Consider the following 20,897-nt stretch of genomic DNA (forward strand, 5'->3'; position numbering starts at 1 on the left):
TATATTTACAGACAGCTTTTATTTACACCTGTCTAGAAAAGGCAGGAGCTAAAAAAAAATAGCACCTACAGAGTCCATTCAGGTGTCTAGATAAAAAAAAAAACCCACAAAATACACCAACACACAAAAATCAATAGTTTTCCCACATCCATGTCAACAACAATCAATTAGAAATCTAAGGTTTAAAAAAAAATCAAGCTAGGTACAAACCGAAGAAGAAATGTATTAGATCGGTATGAAGACAGTAATAAAACTTCTGGAAACGATGTCAGAGAAGACCTTAAGAAATAAAAATATACCGTGTTCCTGGGTGAGAAGCCTCAATATTGTAAAGGTGTCAATTCACCCCAGTTAATCTATAATTTCCATGCAACATCCATTAAAATCCCAAAGGGAATCTTTACGGAACTTGACAAGCAGGTTCTCAAGTTCATCTGAAAGAGAGAATGTGCAAGAGCCAAGAGATTTTTGAAAAAGAACCATAGGAGGAAATGTGTCCTATCTCTTATCCAAACAACAACAACAAAAATCCTCTTAAGCTGTCATATCTAAGAGTGAGTTATTGCTGAGGGCTGAAAAACCAGTGACTAATGAGACGTGATGGAGGACCCAGCACACACAGGGGATCAGTATGCGATAGGTGGCCTGTGGGAACCACCAGTCCTTTGGGGGGAAGATAAACTTAGATTTCTCCTTCACATCCTTCACAGCAATAAATTCCGTGTGGATTAAATAGCTAAACACAGAAGACAAAACCGTAAAAGTTTCAAGACGGACTTTGCTTCTAAAACCGAGTTTTCAGAGGAAATGAGAGAGAATGTATGATCTTGGGCTTTTCTAAGCCAGGCCCTGAACCCCCGGAGGCATAAAGACAGGTTCACGCAGCTGTCAGCATCAACAATTTTAAACAGATTTTTATTGAACTGCCTAGAAAAGGGGCAGAAATCAACAACGGACAGCTCGAAAACTTACAAAAAAATAAAAGTTCCCTAAAATGAACGGGACTTGCATTATAACACATAGGTGTGCCCCACAATAGGTGTGTGCCACCCATAGGTGTGTCCTCTCCGAAAATAACGAGGGTGGCCCAGGTTTCTGCAATGATTCCCCCCCAAAGCAGGTCGTGTGCCCCAGGGACCTGTGTTTGGGAGAGTTTATTTCTTTGTCGCGCTCCATTGCTTTTACAGCAAATGCACAGACAAAAAAAATGAAAAGAAAAGCTGTCTAAGTGTCCATTATTTTAGAAACGGGAGTTCCCACCAGGAATTATGCAGACGCACCGCCTTTCTAAGAACACGCAGTTTTTTATGGCAGGGTTTGTCGGAGGAGACCAAGTGAAGGACGGTCATCTCTGCCCAGTCCCATGTGGTCAGTGTACAATGAGTGAGCGCTAATTCACCGGGTCGGGCGGAGGAAATCTCTCAGAGCCGGTGAACTGGCAGAAAAGAAAAATCCAGGCCCACGCACCAAGTTCATGGTGCCTTCGGCCCAGCTCACTTGCCGGCACCTCCGTCCTGTGGATCTCGGCATCTGACTGTCTTAGAGAAGCAAGTGTCTGCCTCTTCTCGGGCCAGTCACTGATCATAACCAGAGAGTGACTAGCATGATACCCTCTCCAGCGATGCTGCAAGAAATAAGGGGGGAAAGGGGGCTAACCAGGGCTAGGAAATGGTGAGAAGTATAAACAAATGTTAATCCATAAAGCCCCCAATTCATTGAAGATATGATTTCTCTCTGAAGGAAGAGCTAAGGAAAGGTACAGGGTTCAATGAAGAGAGAAACAAGTTGTGTTCTTCCTACGGGGAAAAACAATCAAACAATTCTAGGAATAAAAGCCACATTGGACAAGTTGTCAGAGACATGGAGGGCAGGCTTGAGAAGAATTGAGGAAAAATAAAATGGAAAAACAAACAAACCAACCCCAAAGTTAAATAGGATTAGAAATGGTTCTAGAAATCATGAACTAGAAATTCAATATATCTCTCAGTGGTACCCATGAAGAATAGAATGGGGCATATGGAATTATAACTATTCAAAAGCACAACAGAAGAAGGTTTGCCCAAAATTAAAAAAATAATTTCAAATGTACTGAATCCCAAGAACAGCGGCTCCAAAAGAAGCCGCCCCCAGAGGTGGCCCAGCAAAGCTACTGGACTTGAAAAATAGAGGGAGGATTCTATTTGAGCCAAAAAGTCACGTCACCAATAGGGGACTGAAATCAGGCTGGCCTCAGGCTTTTCCCAGCAGCACTGAATCCAGAGGGCAGAGGGCCAAGGCTTACCCAGCTCTCTAAGACTTTAGCACACGACACAGGTGTACTTCAGATATAAAGGCAGCCTTTGGACTTTCGGAAAGAACTCAGGAAATACAGGGCCCGTTAGCCTTCCTTGAAAAAGTTACTGAGGGATATGATCCAGCGAGTGAAGGGGTGAGTCAAAATAAATGGTCTGGGGACGAAAAGGGTGTGCTGCCGTGATGGAGAGCCAAAGATAGGACAAGTCTGAAAGTCACTGCGGCCCACGGTCCATCCTGAACCCCGACAAGGTGACAACAAGTAAACAGAGGGAGTGGCTGGAACTGAGGTCTGGGCATGAAGGGGTGAGAGGACACTGAGGTGCCAATGACCTAACATGGGAAACGTCCTCAAAGCAAAACTGAACAAAACAGTCACCCTGGCCTCCTCAAGGTTTTTTATAAGCTCGGGACTTTTATTTTAAAAATGATGTTAAGAGAATACTTGAAAAAAAAAAACCCACCTCATTATAATGAAATATTTATGTGAGTGAGATTCAGCAATGCATCCCTTTCAATGGATGTTTCCTCTGTTGGACGCACATAAATCAAGCAAACTGAGACAGAAATGAAACATGAAACCCGTAAATAAAATGAAACACGAAATTACATCTGACGTTCAGCAATTATTCAGTCGCAGTGAGTTCCTCGTAAGTTTTCCTAGAACTAAACAGTGTGTTTTTACAGAACACAAGTTGAGTATAATCCAATGTTAATACAATAATACCCATCCATCCATCCATCCAGTCATCCATCTGTGTATATGGTTTAAAGGTTTCTGCAAAAGCAAAGGTTAGGAAATGGGGCCTGGCGTCAGTCTGGTTCGATGCTGGGCAGGTTACTTCACCTCTGGTCCTCATTTGCAACATGGAGATAACAGCGGGGTGCCTGGGTGTCCAACCTTGGGGCGTCTCTGGGCCACACTGGAAGAAGAGTTGTCTTGGGCCACACATTAAATACACTGCGACATGTACTCGCCCCCCAAAAATCTTATACTATTTTAAGTAAATTTATGATTTTGTGTTGGGTGGCATTCATAGCCATCCTGGGCTGCATGTGGTCCGCAGGCTGCGGGTTGGACGCCCCCGTGACATAGAGCTTGGGGAAGCCACAGAGGCCTCAGGTGAGGTGTTTTCTAACAGACAGTCAGAACCGGTCAGTCCTATTTTCACCAGGACCTAGATGGTTCTACATTCTTCCTTGCACTCTCTGAACTTCGATAAAAAAACATTATGTATACTTTAGAGTTCCCTTAAACCTCCAATTTGGTAACTAGAGCAGAGTCAGCACTTCTTTCATCGGATATCATTATTTCATGTGTTAGAACATACAAAATGTGCAATTGTACAAAGAAAGGTCAGTAGAAAATGGATACTCCCGTTGCATAGATAGGCAGTCGGATTTTTTACAGCCCATGGTGGTGGGTTTTAAACCACTTCTGCAACTTCTCTGAAACCCTTCCATTCAAAAGGTACAGCCTAACTTCTCTTTCTCTTGAGTGCCTGTTAGACGGAATCACCTGTTCCTGAGAAAATGGAGTCTGACTGGGGTGATGGTGTGTGACTTCTCAAACCAGGTCATAAAAACATTGCTACATGCTCCTGTTCTTGCTCTTGCATTTGGCTGTCATGAGGGAAATTAGCTACCAGGTTATGGGGACCCCCTACGCACCCATGGTGAGGAACCAAGGCCTCCAGCCAACAGCCAAACAGGTGACCCATCCTGGAAGCTGATCCGCTGCCCCACTCAGGCTGTGTCAGATGACAGCCACGCCCAACAGCTTGACGGCTGCCTCGTCAGTGACCCCGAGCCACAACCCCTCAGCTGAGTCACTTTCGGGGCCAGATGACAAATGCTTCTTGTTTTTAGCAGCTGTGTTTTGGAATAACAGTCCTGCAGGAATAGATAATGAACACACCAACTATTTGGCAAAGGCATACAAGCCACGAGTTTTAGTCCTGATAACCGCAGAGTGGTTTCTATCATGCTAACTCTTCTAAAGATGGTGATTAACTCTGGACAAAATATTGATTTTTAAAAAGTTAAAAAAAAAAACACATCTTTGTAAGATCTTTGGGAAGCAACTGGAAGAAAGCAGAAGCAGGCAGGGGATTCAGTTCTCGAAAGAGGGGAACCGCACTGGGTAGGATCTGAGAACCAGTGGTTTTCCTCTGAGGGAACTCCCCGTTTTGCTTGGTACTGAGAGGCTAGAACTCAAGTAGGTACATGCAGTCACGTTCTCCAGGGGAGGCACGGGTTGGGTTTCAGGGCTGGCAGAGCAGCTGGAAAGGGAGGGAAATCCCAGGAGGGAGAGAGCTACAGAAGAGGACAGAAACACTCCCCCAAACACTTGGTTGACCCGTGAACTAAACGAGTTTGGGCAAGGCTCTAAGAAGTCCAGGAGGAAAAGAATTGCTGGAGGCTGAGTGAGCTGAGCAGGTATTTCAGTCAATTCAGAGTCTGAATCTCACCAACCTAGAGATCTTGGTGAACACGTCGTTCTTTCCATTGAAATGACAGTAGGGTGATGACCTAAGAATAAAGACTATGTGCTTGCACTAATGGATTTTCCCTAAGGCAAAGGACAGCCAGAAAGAGATCATTAAAGACAAAAAATCAAGCCTCTGAAAGTTCAAAATTGAACCGACTGCTAGAACAAAACTCGACAGTACTCACAGATAACAGAATCCAGAGTCTCTACAATGTAGCATAAGAATGGCTAGTGTACAATAAAAAATTACTAGACGTATGCAAAGAAAAAAGAATATGTGACCCACTGTAAAAAGAAGAAAAATTTAGAAACATACCTACAAATGATATAGATATTAGAACTAGTGCAAAATATTTTAACATAACTCATAAATATGTTATGGAGCCTAAAATGAAAGACACACATATAGAGTGAAGAGAAAGGGAATCTCGGGAAAGATTTGGAAACAGTAGAAAAGAACCAAATGGAAATCATAGGACAAAAAAAAATCACAGTATCTGGAAGTTTTAAAAAATCAATGGATGAAATTAGCAGAGTGGAAACAACACAATAATAAAGGGCCAGTGAGCCTGAAGTGCAATACAAATTGCACAGAGAAAAAAGGATTAAAAAAAAAAACCATTACAGCCTCAGTAGCTAACAATTGTAATTGGTGCCCAAAGAGAGAAAAAAACATTTGAAGAGATAGTGACAGAAACATCTCCAAATTCGATTTAGAGAAACAAAAAAAAGAACAACACAGCAGGAGGCACAGCAAACCTCAAGCTGGATAAGTATGAAGAAAGACAACCAAAGAACAGATTTTAAAAACACGTTAGTAGAGCAGGCAGAGAGATGGTCACATGATATAAAGGGGAACAAGTAAGAAGGACAGCTGGCTTGTCACCAGAAACAATGGACGCCAGGAGACAATGGAAAACATTTTTAAGGTGCTGAAAGAAACAACATGCCACACTCAAATTCTATGTCCAGCGAAACTTCTCTCACAATGAAGACAAAATAAAGGCACGCTGATATTAAAGCTGAGATCATTTCTCACCAGCATACTTACACTTCAAGAAACACTAAAAGAGATTTTTCAGATGGGAGAGAAATTGAAAGCAGATGGAAATTGAAGCAGGAAAGTACCCAAGAGCACTGGGAATAGGAACTGTGCAGGCAAGACTATTTCTCTTCATTTAAAAAGTCCACTGTTTAAAGCAAGAATAGCAATGCATTGTGGGTTTACGACACATGAGGTAACCCTGTAAACACAACAGCACAAAGGATGAGCATGAGGGTGGACTCAAATACTCTGTTTTAGGTTCATGCATCACACACGCATCTATTACCCAGACAGACTGGGTGAGTGAGGATATGCACTCAATCTCCTGAACAACTACTTAACGATAAATATACCAAGGGTTGGCTCCTGGTCAGGTCCAAGAATTCGTCAGAGAAATTCTCCACGGTGTGCTGTATTACACTGAAGGTCATCCTGCCCTGAGGTGCTCAGAGGGGTGACTCCCTCTGTGGAGGGACACACCAGCTAGACACACCAGCTTTGGGGATGTGGCTGTCACAGGTTCCCTGGGTCAAGCCAGACTCAACCTACACACTTGCCCGTCCATGGCCAGCCCCACCCACGGCCTTTGTCCTTGTGCGGCAGGCTGCTGTTGTTTGTCTGGCCCCTCCTCCATCCCCAGCTGCACCTTCCCATGTCAAAATCGCGTGCCCTCACCGTGGGCCTGTCCAACCTGCCACTCCCCATCTGCCTCTGTCAGTTCAGCACTGTCTTACATCGGCACCCTCCAAAGACATGCTGAGCCTCCAGAGGTCCCAAACAGCGCCCGTTGTCCCTTCATTCTCCCCCTCTGTGGCCAGCACAGTACGGAGTGCACAGTTCATGCTCAAATATATGCAATGCATTCATTTTAAAAAAGATTCCTATTCCAGGGACCTGGGAAACGTGGGTGGACAATCCTGTAGTGAGTGTGGAGCAGATCCGGTGAGAACACGCCATGTTCACCATGCGCCTTCTCAGGTGGCTCTGCAGCTCTGTGACCCCCTCCACACCAGCACTGTGACACTGCCATCGGTTGCCACACCCCCTGGGGATCTTGTTATAAAGGAGATTCTGGCTCAGTGGGTTTGGGGAGCCTGCCTTTCTAACAGCTCCCAGGTGATGTCACCACTGCCCAGCCCCCTGGAGACTTTGGGGATCAAGGCTCAGACAACCCTGAAGTGGGGTTCTACTTCTCACTCAGAGCAACGTCATGTGTGGTTTGCCTCTGTGAGTTTCAGCAGCAGGGACAGAGTGGCTCAGAGGCCCCTGCAGACGTAGCCCTGAGTTCACGCTTTCACAAATGAATGAGTTCGTCATCACAACAGATCTGGGGAGGCAGCGGCATCATTACCATCCTTCCCCAATGGGGGAAGGAACCTAGGCTCAGAGAGGTCATGTTGGTTGTGCAAGGACACACAGTCAGCAGGTGGTGGGAATGAGACGGGTCCTCAGGTCAGCCTGGCCCTGCAGCTCACAGGGAGACTTCTCGCGGGCACCTTCATTCACGGGAAGCCCCAGGGAGAACGTACACATCTCCGTGGAAAAGAACTTTACTGAGAGAGCAAGGCCAGGTGACAGGCTCTCCTCATTTGCTCTGTGGGACAGATACACCCAAGCAGTTCACGCTGCCATAGAATGACAAATCCCAGCCACCTCGGAGATTTCTAAGGGAAAGGGCAGGCAGGGTTCTAGTGAAACCCAAGCTGAAGATCTGCTTTGCAGAACTCAAGTTTCCTACGGAGTGGCTGGCCCGGGGAGCCCCTGGCCCCACCTCCCCAGCTTGTACTGCTCCCATTAGGAGGAGGGGCTCCCGCCAGCCCAGGAGGGCAGAGTGGCAGTGAAGGCCGTGTCCTGGGCAGGTGGCCCCCGGGCATGGCCACCAGAGTGCACACGAGCAATTTCCAGCTGAGAGACGGTCCTAGGGAAGCACGGCAGTGGCCCAAGGTCAGGTGGGCCCGCGGAGGACTGCTCACACCCCAGCGCGCACCTGCTCAGTCCCCAGATCAGCCTGGTGCACCGAACGGGCTCAGTCTGACAGTGTGAGCTATCACACTGCCAGGCCCAGGCTGGGGACAGGGAGATGTCGGGGGCTCTGCTGTGAGCCCCCTCCAGGCAAGGGAAGCTTGACTCGCAGACAGAGAAGCTGTACAACAGAGCCGGAGACTGCCAGGGTCAGGGGTCTGGAAGGCCTGACCCTCCCTGGAGAATGGGGGAATGGGGACTGAGACACGAAGGAAAAGGTGGGGACAGGAGCAACTAGATTTGGGCAGCGCTTCATGAAGCACAGTGGCTGGGTGGGGGCGCAGCTGGCCACGGTCATGGGTGCACTGAGCCAAACGGAGAGGTGGGGAGAGGCTCTGGGGATCATGAACATGGGACAAGCCCTGGCATGTGTGGTGGACATGATGACGGAATTCCTGTGACCTTTGCTGAGGGGCGGGGGCAGGACAGGGGGGCCAGCAGGCCTGAGCAGGAGCTGGGACCTAGGAAAGGCCTCGGTCTGTAAACTCTGGGGGGAGAATGGCAGAACCACAGCCAGAGAGTAAGGAGGAGGGAGCCGATGAGGCCTTTTAGAAGTGGTCTGGGAGACAGAGGGGCCTCGGCGGCCAGACTAGCAGGACCCCAAGTATAAGAGAGGGTGCCTTACTCATGGGACCGTGCTGGCTTCTCAGGCAAAACCAGGAGCAAGTCCTCTGCCTCCAGGTCCCGTCGCTGTGGGTGAAGGGATTCGCACCCTGGGGTCTGACACAGCAGGCCAGGGCCCATGAGGGTGCAGCGGCTGGAACGTGCAGAAAGACGCACCCCCCACCCCCGCCCCCGCCCCCCAAGCCCCCAGCTTCCAGGCTGTGCACCCTGCCCCAGGCCTTACCTCCTATCTTCGCGTTGTACGCTATGCCCACGATGCAGCAGGAGTTGTTGGCCGAGGCGGCGACTTCCCCTGCGCAGCGAGTACCGTGCCTGAAACGGAGGGGAAGAGGAAGTGAGGGCTCCGCCCAGCCGCTCCAGGGAATGCAGCGCGTTGCTCCTTGCTCGGGTCTGCCGCGCGAAGCCTCTGTTATCCCTGCGCCCAGGAGTGACACAAAAGCCCGTTTCCTGCCTCTCCTGGCCCCACGACCCCAGGAGGGAGCTTCATGCCAGGCTTTGCACAGCCCTGGGCAGCCCTGACCCTTCCACACTTGCAGGCTGGCGAGGCCTCCCTGCCACCTTGAAAATAGCTCAGTCAGTTGAGAGTCATCTTGTGATGGGAAAGGTCACCGGTTCGGTTCCCGGTCAGAGCACAGGCCTGGGTGGCAGGTTTGGTCCCTGGTTGGGGTACGTGCCGGAGGCAACCAATGGATGCTTCTCTCTCTTTCTCCCTCCCTTCCCCTCTTTCTGAAACTAAATAAATAAAATCTTGAGGAAAGAAAAGAAAGAAAACGGTGAGCGCTTGCTCAGGTCATCTCTTCCTATATCCTCCACGTCGGACCAGGGGCTCCGACTCCCAAACTCTGCATCCCTCTGACTAACAACACCTTGCCTGGCACGAACAGGTGCAGCACCAACACCTGCCTGGCAGACAGGGTGGAAGAAAGAACACACTTCTCCTGCCTCGTGCCAGGTGCACCTTCCGCGCCCCTGCTCCCCTCGGACGGCCCTCCCATCGTCTGCGCGCCATTTACACTGGAGCTGAAGAAAAATGCTCTTAAGTCGACCGCCCAACAGCGGCAAAGGGACTCTGAAGAAATTGCCAGAAAAACAAACTGCTTTCCTCGGGAACAACCCCATTTTCCAGTGAGCAGCGGCAGGTCAATTCCTCCAGCGGAGGCCAACACACCGGCAGGTTTAAACAGCGCCTCTTTGAGAAGCAGCCCCAGGGGATTTCCCTCATTGATATAAATCTAAAACCACCTTTAAAAATAGCCCTGGCCTGTGTGTGCACCCCTGGCAGGGACTCATCTGTCCTCCTCGGGGCCTCGCAGGCACACGGCCAGGGCCGGTCACGAAGGCACGGAGCTCCGCGTCTCACCCAGGATTAATCCTGCCCTTCAAGGGTCAACGCCTGGCTCCTGGTTTCTGGATCATTTGTTGCTGCCCTGCAGCCGTGTGGCTGGGACACCAGGCACCCTGCACCCCAGGCGTGCTCCCTGTACCCCAGGGGTGCTCCCTGCCGAGCAGGAAGGGCACCTCGGGGCGTGAGGCAGGCACGGCAGCCCCGGGCCAGGCCTCTGCCGGTCCCGGAGCTCTGCAGCCTGTGGTGTGGACCACATCGGCTGGCCAAGCCTCCCTGCGTAGGGCCGTGTGGGCACCGGTATCTGAGCCTCAGAATTGAATCCACTGAAAATGGCACTGACCGGACGCATCTCAGCCAGCATCATGTTGACAATGGGGGAGAAAAAAGGGCTTTTTATTCTTGGTGTCTAAATGTTTTTGGAAGAATGCTAAGTGCTCAGGGTGTAGGGCATGCCAACAGAGAGAGACAAGGACACAGCAAATCAAGCCCCAGAACCAGGTTACAAAAACTGGATTCCTCCCCCAGGGCTGCCAGGGGCAGTGTGCAGGTCACCTAATCTCACTGACCCCACTGCCTGCATCTGCAAAGTGACCGTGACAGCTCGTGGGGACTGACCCCTGCAGTGTGGTCTTCACCTGTCACCTCACTGTCCCCACTCCCAACCCTGGGAGGTCAGGAGCATCCTGTCCCCAGGACAGTCTCCAGCACCCAGACACCCCATACAGAGGCCCTGCTCCCACCGAGCAACACAGCCAGGGATCGCAGGTCTGGGATTTGAACTCCAATTTCTCCGACATCACTCAGGCCCCTTCTGCCGCCCTCACCAGGTCACGTGACCCTGTGTCCCCCAACCCACCAAATGGATGTTTGCCTCAGCTGCTCATGGAGAACGTTAGATGCAAAGGTGTTTCTTTTAAAATACCCCGGCGAGGTGGGAAGCAGAGTTAACGCGGACCCAGCGTCCAGGTGCAGATGAGCAGCAGAAGTGACACCCCTGAGGAGGAGGCTGAGGTCCCAGAGGCTGCCTTGACCCTGGGGGTTGTGCCAGTCTGGCTCCTGGCCCCTGGGTAAGTCCCAGACACGGGCCAGGCCATGTCCGCAGAGAGGTTCTGCAGGGCGTGGGGAAGCCAGGAGAGGGGGGACCCTGGGACATACTTGTTTTCGTTGCTGGCGTCGTATCGTGGAGATGGGTCGTGATCATTCCCGTTGACGTCGTAACTCGCGTAGGGGTCCTAAGGGATGAAACTCGGTGAGCAAAGAGGCACGGGCACCACAGACCGGTTCTAAACTGTGGCCACAGCTCGATCGGAAAACAGAAACACACCCACTTGCTCCCGTGTCACAGCACCCGTCGCCTCCTATAGGCTTTCTTCCTTTTTCCTTGTTTGTGGAATGTGTGGGGCTGACATTGGTTAACAAAATTATATGGGTTTCAGGTGTACAAGTCGGTGATGCGTCATCTGTATACTGCATCTTGTATTATGTCTTCGTTGTGGTAAAATATGCACAGAGCAAAACTGGCCACCCTAACTGCGGTCAAGTGTATAGTCCTGGGACCTCCCGGCATTCACTCCGCTGTGTGGCCGCCCCCACGGTCCATCCGCAGGGCACCGTGCGGAACTGACACTCCACACCTGTGAAGCACTAACTCCTGGTCCTCCCCTCCCCCAGCCCCTGGCGACCACCGTTCTCAGTCCTGTCTCTCTCTACGACCTCGAGTCTCTGGAGCCTCAGATAAGTGGGATCACACAGACTTGTCCTTTGTGACTGGCTGTTGCACTTCACACAGCGTCTCCCAGGCTCATCCACGCCCTAGCACGCATCAGAGTTTCCTGGGTCTTGTATCTCTAAGTTGTGTGTTTTGGTGTATACACTTATCAGAGAATTCCTGTAACTTTGTATCTTCCGCTGAAAACATCTGACCGAAGCTCTCTGGTGTTATCGGCAGAGCCTTCAACGCCGGCATTTTCAAGGGCTGCCTTGCTGCCTATCACACGGATGAGACACAAGCACCCAGCTTCCCGAGACTATGGAAGGCACCTACCACGCTCATTATGTGCCAGGAGGTCTTCTTACCGCTGAAGAACCCACTTAACCCTCGCAATGACCCCACAAGATAGCAGCCCCAGGGGGAACCTCATGTGACAGATGGTGGCACTGAGATGCTGAGAAGCGAGGCCACCTGCCCCAGGTCCCCGAGCTGCTAAGCCTCAGGGCCAGCACGGGCACCCGGCTGGTTTAGGGTCCGGAGCCTGTGTCTTAACCCTGGTCGGCTGCGCTTCTGACCTTTTTACAATCCAGTCCTGCAAGTACGTGTGACTCCTCCAACACGTGGCCACACTCCCCGCCTCCCTGTATGATTTTCCGCACTGCCCGATAAGGGGGAAAACTCACTGTGCCGTTGATCATTACACAAGGTGGGGGCTGGAGTCACTGACCCCCGACGTGGTCGAAAATCCACGTATAACTTTATTTTTTAAGCTTGCTTTATTTTATTTCTGTATTAGTTTAGTCTCCATCCATCACCATTTACCCCCCAAGCCCTCCTCCACCTCCCTCCACTCCCCATGCCCCCCGCAATCACCATGCTGTTGTCTGGGTCCATGAGTTCCCCGTCTTTCTTTTTTGTTCTTTTTCTGCTCAAGCTGTCCTCCCTCCCCTCCATGTATAACTTCTGACCTCCCCCAGAACGTAACTGCTAACAGCTTCCCAATGACCAGACACCTTCCCAATTCCATAAATAGCCGATTAACACACATTTTGTACACAAGCGTATTATCGTATTTTTCGGACCATAAGACGCATGTAGGTTTTAGAGGAGAAAAATAGGAAAACAAATTTTGAAGCAAAAAATGTGGTAAAATATTTAATAACATAAATAACAATATTTCACCAATGTAAATGTGAACAGAACTCAACAGCAGCATTAACAACTATTCTTCCTCCCAAATTTGGGAGGGGAGGGGAAGAAAGATGGGGGGGAGTGCGTCTTGTAGTCTGAAAAATACGGTATATACTGTATTCTTACAATAAAGTGAGCTAGAGAAAAGAAAGTGCTTTGGACAATCACAGAGAAAACACAATCACAGTACTTCCCCCCAAAATAAAATCCGCGTATAAGGGGACCCACGCTGTGCCAACCTGTGCCATGTTTACTTAAGGACCAGCAGGCCCCTTCCCACGGGGGACTCACGTAATTGCCGGCCAGGTCAGGATGGTTCTTCTCTATGCCGTCATCCAGGATGGTAACCACCACGTTCTTCCCCGTGTAGCCTCGATTCCACGCCGCCTGCACGTTCATTTCCGACCGGCAGCGAGTACCCTTGGGCCCGCAGTGCTGGGGGCACAGAGAGAGAGACACAGGGGCGCTCTTGACCCAGAGCTGACCCCAGGCGCGGCCAAGCAGAGGCCCTCTGATGCTCGGGAGCGGGAGCGGGTGGGCGAGAGCGCCGCCCCTTCTCCCCTAGTTCCAGAAGAGCCCAAGGGTTGCGTGTGTGGGGTGGGGAGCTTCTCTCCTCATGCATGTTCTGTGCCTGCCAATCTATCGTTTTCCTAGGACATCATCTCTCTTTGGGGGTCTCGTCCAGGGGCTCATGGTCACCACTGAATGAGCCTCATGGCCTTCATCAAAGTGCTTCCCAGCTTTGATGGGAACAGGCCCCCCCAGGGATTTGCACATAATTTTTAAAAATCCACAAGAAAGCAGGTGCCGCCCAGCGTGAAAGCGGAGGTTTACACCCAAGGTGCAGTGAGTGCGTGAGTCTGTTTGGAGTGTGGTGGGGGGTGGGGTGGGGATTAACCTGCCCCAGATACGCGCCCTGCAGCTGGGGGTCGGAGGCCAGACAGGCCACGCCCTACTCACCATGTACCACATGTTGGACCAAAGGGGGTCGATGAAATTCAGGGTGTGGGGGTCACTCTGCGCCTGTCTCTTCACCCTGCGTTTGACTTCTTGCTGTTGGAGCCATTTCACCTGTCAGGGAGAAATGCAGTTACGGTTTATTTTATTTTACTTGCTTATTCGTTTTTATTGAATGTATTGGGTGTGACACTGGTTCATTAAATTGCATGGGTTTCAGGTGCACCACCCTGTAACACGTCACCTGTAGGTTGTATTGTGGGTTCGCCCCCCAAGTCCGGTCTCCCTCCATCACCGTGCATCCCCACTTCACCCTCCCTAATGGTCATCACCGCCCTCAGCAACGTTGTCGTCTGTGTCAGTGAGTTTCTTTGTTTCCTTAATCCCGTCACCTTTTTCTGCCCAGCGCCACAGCCCCCCACCCCACGACCTATTCTAAAAGAGCTCTCCTGGTTTTAGGAGCTGGCCTTTTCATGAATGCCCGTGTCCTATTAGATGTCTGCGAGCAGAAGTTCCCAGGGGACATTTTCACTTCAAAGCCGCCACAGTGGAAAGATGAGAACCTGTCCGTGTGTGTGGCGGGGACAACAGTGCCCCTCGGGTCTGTGAGATAACGCCACGAAAAGAGAAAGAATAAAGACCTTGGGGCTTTGTCCACTGCCTGCGAACCCTGGTCACCAGAACTGAAAGGAATGATGAGAGAGGAGAGAAACTGGTCAAAGAGATACCAGAAGTCAGAAGCAAGGTGTTTTCCAGTGAGGACACGAATAAGTAAAGTTTGATGACCCACGTATTGCGGTTTTTTAGCAGCCACTGGAAACATGATACCAAGACATGCATAGAAAACATTCTAGAAAGGGAAACAGCAAAATACCAGGAGCAGCAATTCCTTACTGGTGACATTATTGTGAATTGAAAAACGTGAAAATCACTTGCAGGGGTTTATCCATTTCTGTAAATCAGAATATCTGCCTTCAGAACCACAGAAAAACATGTGAGGGGCAGGATAAGGGATATTTAAGGGCAGGAACCCATGGGCCGAGCTGTCAGGATTTGACACCAGCTTCACACCGACCAGCTGTGACTCAAGCAGCTCGTCTCCCTGGTTGGCCTCAGTTTGCCCACCTGTACAATGGGTCACCGTGGGTTGTCATAGGAGGGCACTGGTACAGAGACCGGCACCTATTACACGCTCACATCAGTGCCGGGTACACAGCTGTATTAATTGCGGGTGTGTGCGAAAGAGAATTTCAAGCTGGGAGAGTATTTTTCCAGTTTAAAAAGGTGAGGGGTGGGTTAATAATTCCACTGTCCTGGGGCAGGTGAAGGGGGGGGGTGGGAACCTGCAGAGCTGGGGCAGTGAGGGCCAGAGTGACCTGGAGGTGGCCCAAGGATGGTGACCCCAAGACCACGCCCCACGGCCATCGCAGCCAGTGCGGGGGGGGGGGGCGCCTGAGGCAACACATGCAGAAAACAAAGGCACAGCCAGGGCTGAGGGGCAAGCAGCTGCTCGCGCCCCCCCCACCCCCGTCTCATCTTCCCCACTCTGTCCTGAGGGAGGGCAGCCCCAGACACGGCCCTGGGTGGGGACTGACCTCGGGTGGGGACCGACCTGGACAACACCTTTGCTCTTCCACAGGACGAAAGGCTTAGAAAGAAGTGTGGCCGCCTGTCCCACCACCCGCGTGTCTAGGAAACACCAGCAGATCAGTGCCTCAGACACACCGCAAAGGGCTCAAAAGCAGTTTCGGATTCGGCCCCCGAACAAGCCTCGGCCCCAAGCCCTCGTCCATTTATAATCCCCATTGATCGATAGGTAGGTCCATGGAGAAGAAAAGTATTCAATGGGATGTTTCGCGCCTCACACCCTCTGATGGTGCTTTGCGAGTTCCCCGTATACTGCTGTCTGAACTAGAAAGCTTTCCTTGGCCTTAAACACCCAGGACGGCATTTCTGCATCTGCTAAACACGCGGTGATAGCTCAGAGCAGCGCGTCTATCGCTAACGGCGCCACGCTCCCGGCACGCTCCCGTCCCTTCTGCCCCGTGAGACTCACCGCCTGTCTGCCTAACACCCAGGCCTTCCGACTGCTCCGCCAGAGAGGCGACACTTCCCGTTCGGAGAAGGCGGGGAACTCAGTCAATTCAGTCAAGTGATGGGGGGAAGCGTGTTGCCAGACGTCACAAACTCATCCTCGAGGGGGATGAAGGAGTGTGGGCCTCCCTGTGCCCCCCCATAGCTGGGCTGTAGGGTGACACTCAACATGGACACATGGTTCTGAGCAGGCGACAGTGTGGGGTCCCCAGCACAGTTTGGGGCTCCCCCTCTGGCGGAGGCTCGGGCAGTCTGCTCCCTGTGACCGACAGCTAAAGACTTTTTTAAAAAGACTTGACAATTTTAAAAGAGATTTTACTTATTTGTTCTTAGTAGGGAAGGGAGGGAGAGAACGAGAAAGAAAATATTGATCGGTTGCCTCTTGCATGTGGCCCAGCTGGGGACCGAACCCACAACCCAGGCATGTGCCCTGAGCAGGAATTGAACCGGCGACCTTTCACTTTGAAGGACAATGCTCAAACCACTGAGCCATGCCAGCTGGGGCTCAATTAAGCATCTTGAGATGAGATCATCCTGGACCATCTCAGTGTGGCTTAAGTCTAATGACAGTGTCCCCACAAAAGAAAGGCAGATGGACAGCTGAGATGCTGAAGGAGAAGCTCTCCCCGTGGACAGAGAAACAGGAATTGGAGGGATGCAGCCACAGGCCAAGGAATGTCCAGGACCACCAGAAGCCACAGGAGGCAGGGAAGGACCCTCCCCAGAACCCTCAGAGAGGCCAGTGTCCTATAAGCCTTCAGTTCAGACGTCTGGAGTCCAGAATGGTCAGACAACGTGTCTCTGCCGTCGAAGCCACCCAGCCTGTGGCCGTTTGCTACGGCAGCCTAGGAGACGAATATAGGTTTAAATCACAGCCTTAACCAGGGCCGAGGTTTCAAATGGCTTGTGTGACCACGACACCCTTTGAGACGGTGTCTCCTGCGGTTGTGGTCTGCTCGGAACGGGTGCCAAACCCGGCGCCTTGTCCTGGACACTCTGCCCTTGTCACTCCCACACACCAAGCGCTAGGCTGGGACAGGAGCAGCGAGAGGGACGTAGACAGGACCCTGCTGCTCCTGGAGTCCAGGGGGGAAGATGGATGCTAATCATCTCACACATCCAGAGCAGAAACATACAGCTGCTAGAAAGAGGGTGTTAAGTGGAGGACACTCAGCCAGGTGCCAGGTAGCAGGGCTGGATGAGCCCAGTCAGGAGGGGGAGGGGAATGGGGAAGGGGAAGGAGCAAACATCACCCAAAGGAGGAGGAGACACAGGGGAGCCGGACCAAGGAGGGACTGGGAGGCGGGGTAGGACACCCCAAGGGACAATGACGCCATCACACTCGTATTGCACAGTGTCCCTAAGGAGAGCGGAGAGTCCATCTGGGGGCCAAGGAAGCCCACAGCACACCGGTGAGGGAGGGCAGGAGCTCGGGTCAGGGGAAGCTGACCAGTGGTGGGACAAGTGTGGGGGCAGGGGGGCTGCGGCTCCGGTCACAGTGTGCAGAGTTGGGGTCAGAGACGGTGCGTCTGGCCTAGGACGTGCTGACTTTGAGACGGCGTGCAGGTGGAAGTGCCAATCAGGCTGAGGAAACAGGAACGCGTTGGCGTTCAAAGCATAGTCTAAACTGAAACTCATTACCCCTTCCTAATAGCCATGATTCTACTAGACCCCGTTCAGTGGTGCTGACGGTGTGAAGAGGGAGCTCGGAGTCTCTCCCGTCCCCACGTGGGGGAGCCCATGGGTCTCTGGGAGGCAGCTCTCGCCTGCCCCCCGGCCCGGGACACAGTTCATGAACCACAAGATCAGCCTGGTCACTCACAGTCTCTGGGCCTGTACTTGCCAGGAACGTCTTGTCTGTTTGCACTCCCCAGGATTCTAGCACACACAACTGTCCGATCAAACCCCATCTGCGGTCAGTGGAAACATCGGCCTCAACGTTGCATCACTGCTGGACAGAAACCTGAGCTCTGATCACACTCTGGGGGCGAAGTCCCAGCCTCCCAAACAGAACGCCGTGAAGCCGGGGCTGCAAACCCTTCTCCAACTTTTGAGAACGGACGCGCAAACACAGAGCCTCAGACCGAAGGCCGAGGCCCCGAAGGAGCTACTGAGGGCCAGCCTCTTATAACATCTTTATCTTTCTATTTCCGTCATCGATCTGGCTGAGAAGCAAAGGGCGGGGAAGGGCTGGACCAGAGTCATCATCCGAAAAATGCAAAGGTTGGAAGACGCAGGCAGCAACGCTGTCGAACTATAAGCCAGCTTGGACGGTAATCGGAACGAGTCATTGAAAAAAAATGTGTGAGCCGTTGCAAGCTATTGGCTGGAGCTCCTGTCACATCCACCCTTCTCCCGACTTTTGGCCCCAGAACACGTGAAAAACAAATGCTTTCCGTTTGCTTCAGTGACAGCCCTCGGAAAAACTCAGAGACTGATATGATGCCTGCAGAACCTCCGGGCTCTTCTCCAAAGGCAAGGGCTGGTGAACAAAAAGCACTTGTAGCAAAATGGCGGAAACAAACAAACAACAACCAAAAAACCCACGCGAAGGTGACTAAGAATGTAAGGAAAACCAGTGCACGACTCTGGGGCAGATCAGCACAGAGATGTTTGTGTGACTGGCCACCTGAAGTCTTCCTTTTCCTCTTGCGCTTTGTTTGCACAAATGGACATTCTACCAGCATTTATGGGAGATACGGGTGGGCTGTAAATTCCACCGCTTATCAGGGCCCTTTCAGACCAGGCGGACTGGAGCTAATTAAAATGAAATACTATCTGCCTTCGGCTGAACTTTATCCTGAGCCCTACCACATTCATTTCCAGTTGGGTCATTCCAAACTTATTAGCAGCTTGGCCTTCCCAAGGCTCCCCATGATATTAAATCATCTTCTCTTTTTCATAATCCTACTTACGACATGGCTGTCCCAACGCTAACTTGTTGCAAAAAAGGCTTGGCTAACGTAGGAAAATGTCCTGGACTAAGAAAAGGTAACACTGTTTAAAACAATCAATAAACACATTTTTAAAAAATCCTCGCCTGAGGATATGTTTACTGATTTTAGAGAGAGAGGGAAAGAGAGACATAGATGTGAGAGAGAAAAGTTGATCAGTTGCCTCCTGAATGTGCCCTGACCAGGGATTGAACCCATAACCTAGATATGTGCCCTGACCGGGGATCGAACCCTCAACCTCTAGGTGTCCGAGGCAATGCTCCAACCAACTGAGCTACCCAACCAGGGTTAAATATATTTAACACCGAAGAGAGAGAGAGAGAGAATATAACAGTAAGTACTTCTTCAAAAGAGCTAATTTTGCCCAATATTTAATCCGAACAAGGAGGCGGAGGAACTATAGTCAAACTGGCCTTGAACTGACCTGGTCAGCATTAACACCAGGCAGATTTAAGCAGAGGTATTCGGTTGTCTATTGCCCTGTCCCGGGGGTGACACGTTTAATTAGAACCTCGAGACACCCAGGCCAGTTCCGGGGAAGTCGCGGGCAGCCTGGAACGAACACACTGTTCTCTTTCCCCCGCTTCCTTATTGGTGGGATGCTTTGATAGGGACCCTGCCAAGAGCTTATTAGGAAGCCCTGTCAAAAGGGGGACTTTTATTAGAGAAAACATAACTGCTGTAGCCGTTGCCTAGGAAGTCTGTCCTCGCTTTCATCTCCGTCCTTCCAGGAGGCAGGGGTTACGGGGCACATTCTGCCCGCAGACTCACATAGGAATAGGGCACTTTATTTTTTTTTAAATATTTTATTTATTTATCTTTAGAGGGGAAGGGAAGGAGAGAGGAAGGAAATATCAATGTATGGTTGCTTCTCGTGCATCCCCTGCAGGGAACTGGCTCCTGCCAGAAACTGGCCTGCAACCCAAGCATGGGCCCTGACTGGAAATCGAACCACGATTGTCTGGTTCACAGGCCCATGCTCAATCCACTGAGCTACACCAGCCAGGGCCAGGAATAGGGCACTTTAAACGCACTCAAAATGAATAAACCCGGAGGCTCAGAGGCAAGTCTGGGCCCCTTCCTTCCCACCCGGATGCTTCTTGCCCCGCCCGCCTCTCAGGTCCCGCTCCCACTGATGGGCATCTCCACATCCCCCAGCCCCCGGCCCCCGGCCCAGGGCCACATCCCCGGCAGGTGCACAAGCACTTTTTTTTTTTTGAGAAACATTGATGTGTGAGAGGAACATTGATTGGTTGCCTCTCACACCCCCACCCCCGACCGGGGAACTGGCCGGCCAGCCAGGCCTGTGCCCTGACCGGGAATAGAACCAGTGACCTTTCAGTTTACAGGATGACGCCCAACCCCCTGACCCACCCAACCAGGGCAATAATTGATATTTTTGGAAGGGAGGAAAGAACGTTGGAGTTGAATCGTTTTCAAGTTTCTAAAACTGAGTCACTAAAACTAAGCGTGTGACCGCAGAACGCGCATTAAGCCTCCACTTCAACTTTGCCTTGGCTCTAATGGTCAAGAAAGGACTTAGCTCTCAGAACCCCCAGGCCAACGGGACCAGGAGAGCCACTGTCCCTTTCTTGTGCCTGTGTTGGGGGATGGGGACTCCCCACATGAACGGCTTGCCCTTGTCTGTGTGGTGACAATGTAACAACTCCACAGACTTCAGATGAAGGACACGCGTGTCTCTTTAGCAGACAGACCATCCTTGCTTAAAATGAAAGGGGGCAGGGACATCGACTCCCTTCTGGAAGTTTCTCCATACTTTGACAGACAGTGGCCCACTGGGAGGCCTTGCAGCTTCACAGAACCCAAATTCTGTGGGGCTCAGCCTTTGCTCCCTGCACGGCATCCCTCTTCCTCTTGGCGACAGGGGTCCAGGCACCAGGTCTTGCTTGCTCTTCTCCCTGTGGGACCCTGTCCTGAGGGGATGACCGGTGACAACCTGGCTTTGCTTCCAAGGCAAAAAGAGATTCCAGTCCCTTTGGAAAACACTCCCTCAAGTTGCACGATGAACACATGTGGGGAGAACCAGAGCCCCGTGTGATCAGGGCAGACAAGGTGTGTTCAAAGGGCCCTATCACGTTGTGACGCCTCAATCAATGTTAAATTCCTTTCCCTGCTCTGAGCTAATACAGGGATTGGCTTCGTGTTTGAGA

At 51.4% G+C, this 20,897-nt stretch overlaps 1 protein-coding gene across 3 annotated transcripts in view; it reads right to left on the minus strand.

The window, feature by feature from the left end:
• PCSK6 (proprotein convertase subtilisin/kexin type 6) overlaps nt 1-20,897 on the minus strand; it is a 131,965-nt gene that overhangs the window by 71,071 nt on the left and 39,997 nt on the right. For all 3 annotated transcript variants that reach the window (XM_037053753.1, XM_037053751.1, XM_037053752.1), the window contains exons 3-6: nt 13,682-13,792; nt 13,013-13,156; nt 10,975-11,051; nt 8,698-8,786 (exon numbers count right to left, since the gene is read on the minus strand). In XM_037053753.1, coding sequence (XP_036909648.1) covers nt 8,698-8,786; nt 10,975-11,051; nt 13,013-13,156; nt 13,682-13,792 — 421 coding nt within the window. The remainder of the gene's footprint in view (nt 1-8,697; nt 8,787-10,974; nt 11,052-13,012; nt 13,157-13,681; nt 13,793-20,897) is intronic.

The sequence above is a fragment of the Sturnira hondurensis genome, unplaced genomic scaffold (genome assembly GCF_014824575.4).
Source record: "Sturnira hondurensis isolate 20B ecotype Veracruz unplaced genomic scaffold, ASM1482457v3 Scaffold0007865, whole genome shotgun sequence".
In the NCBI taxonomy this organism is placed as follows: domain Eukaryota; kingdom Metazoa; phylum Chordata; class Mammalia; order Chiroptera; family Phyllostomidae; genus Sturnira; species Sturnira hondurensis.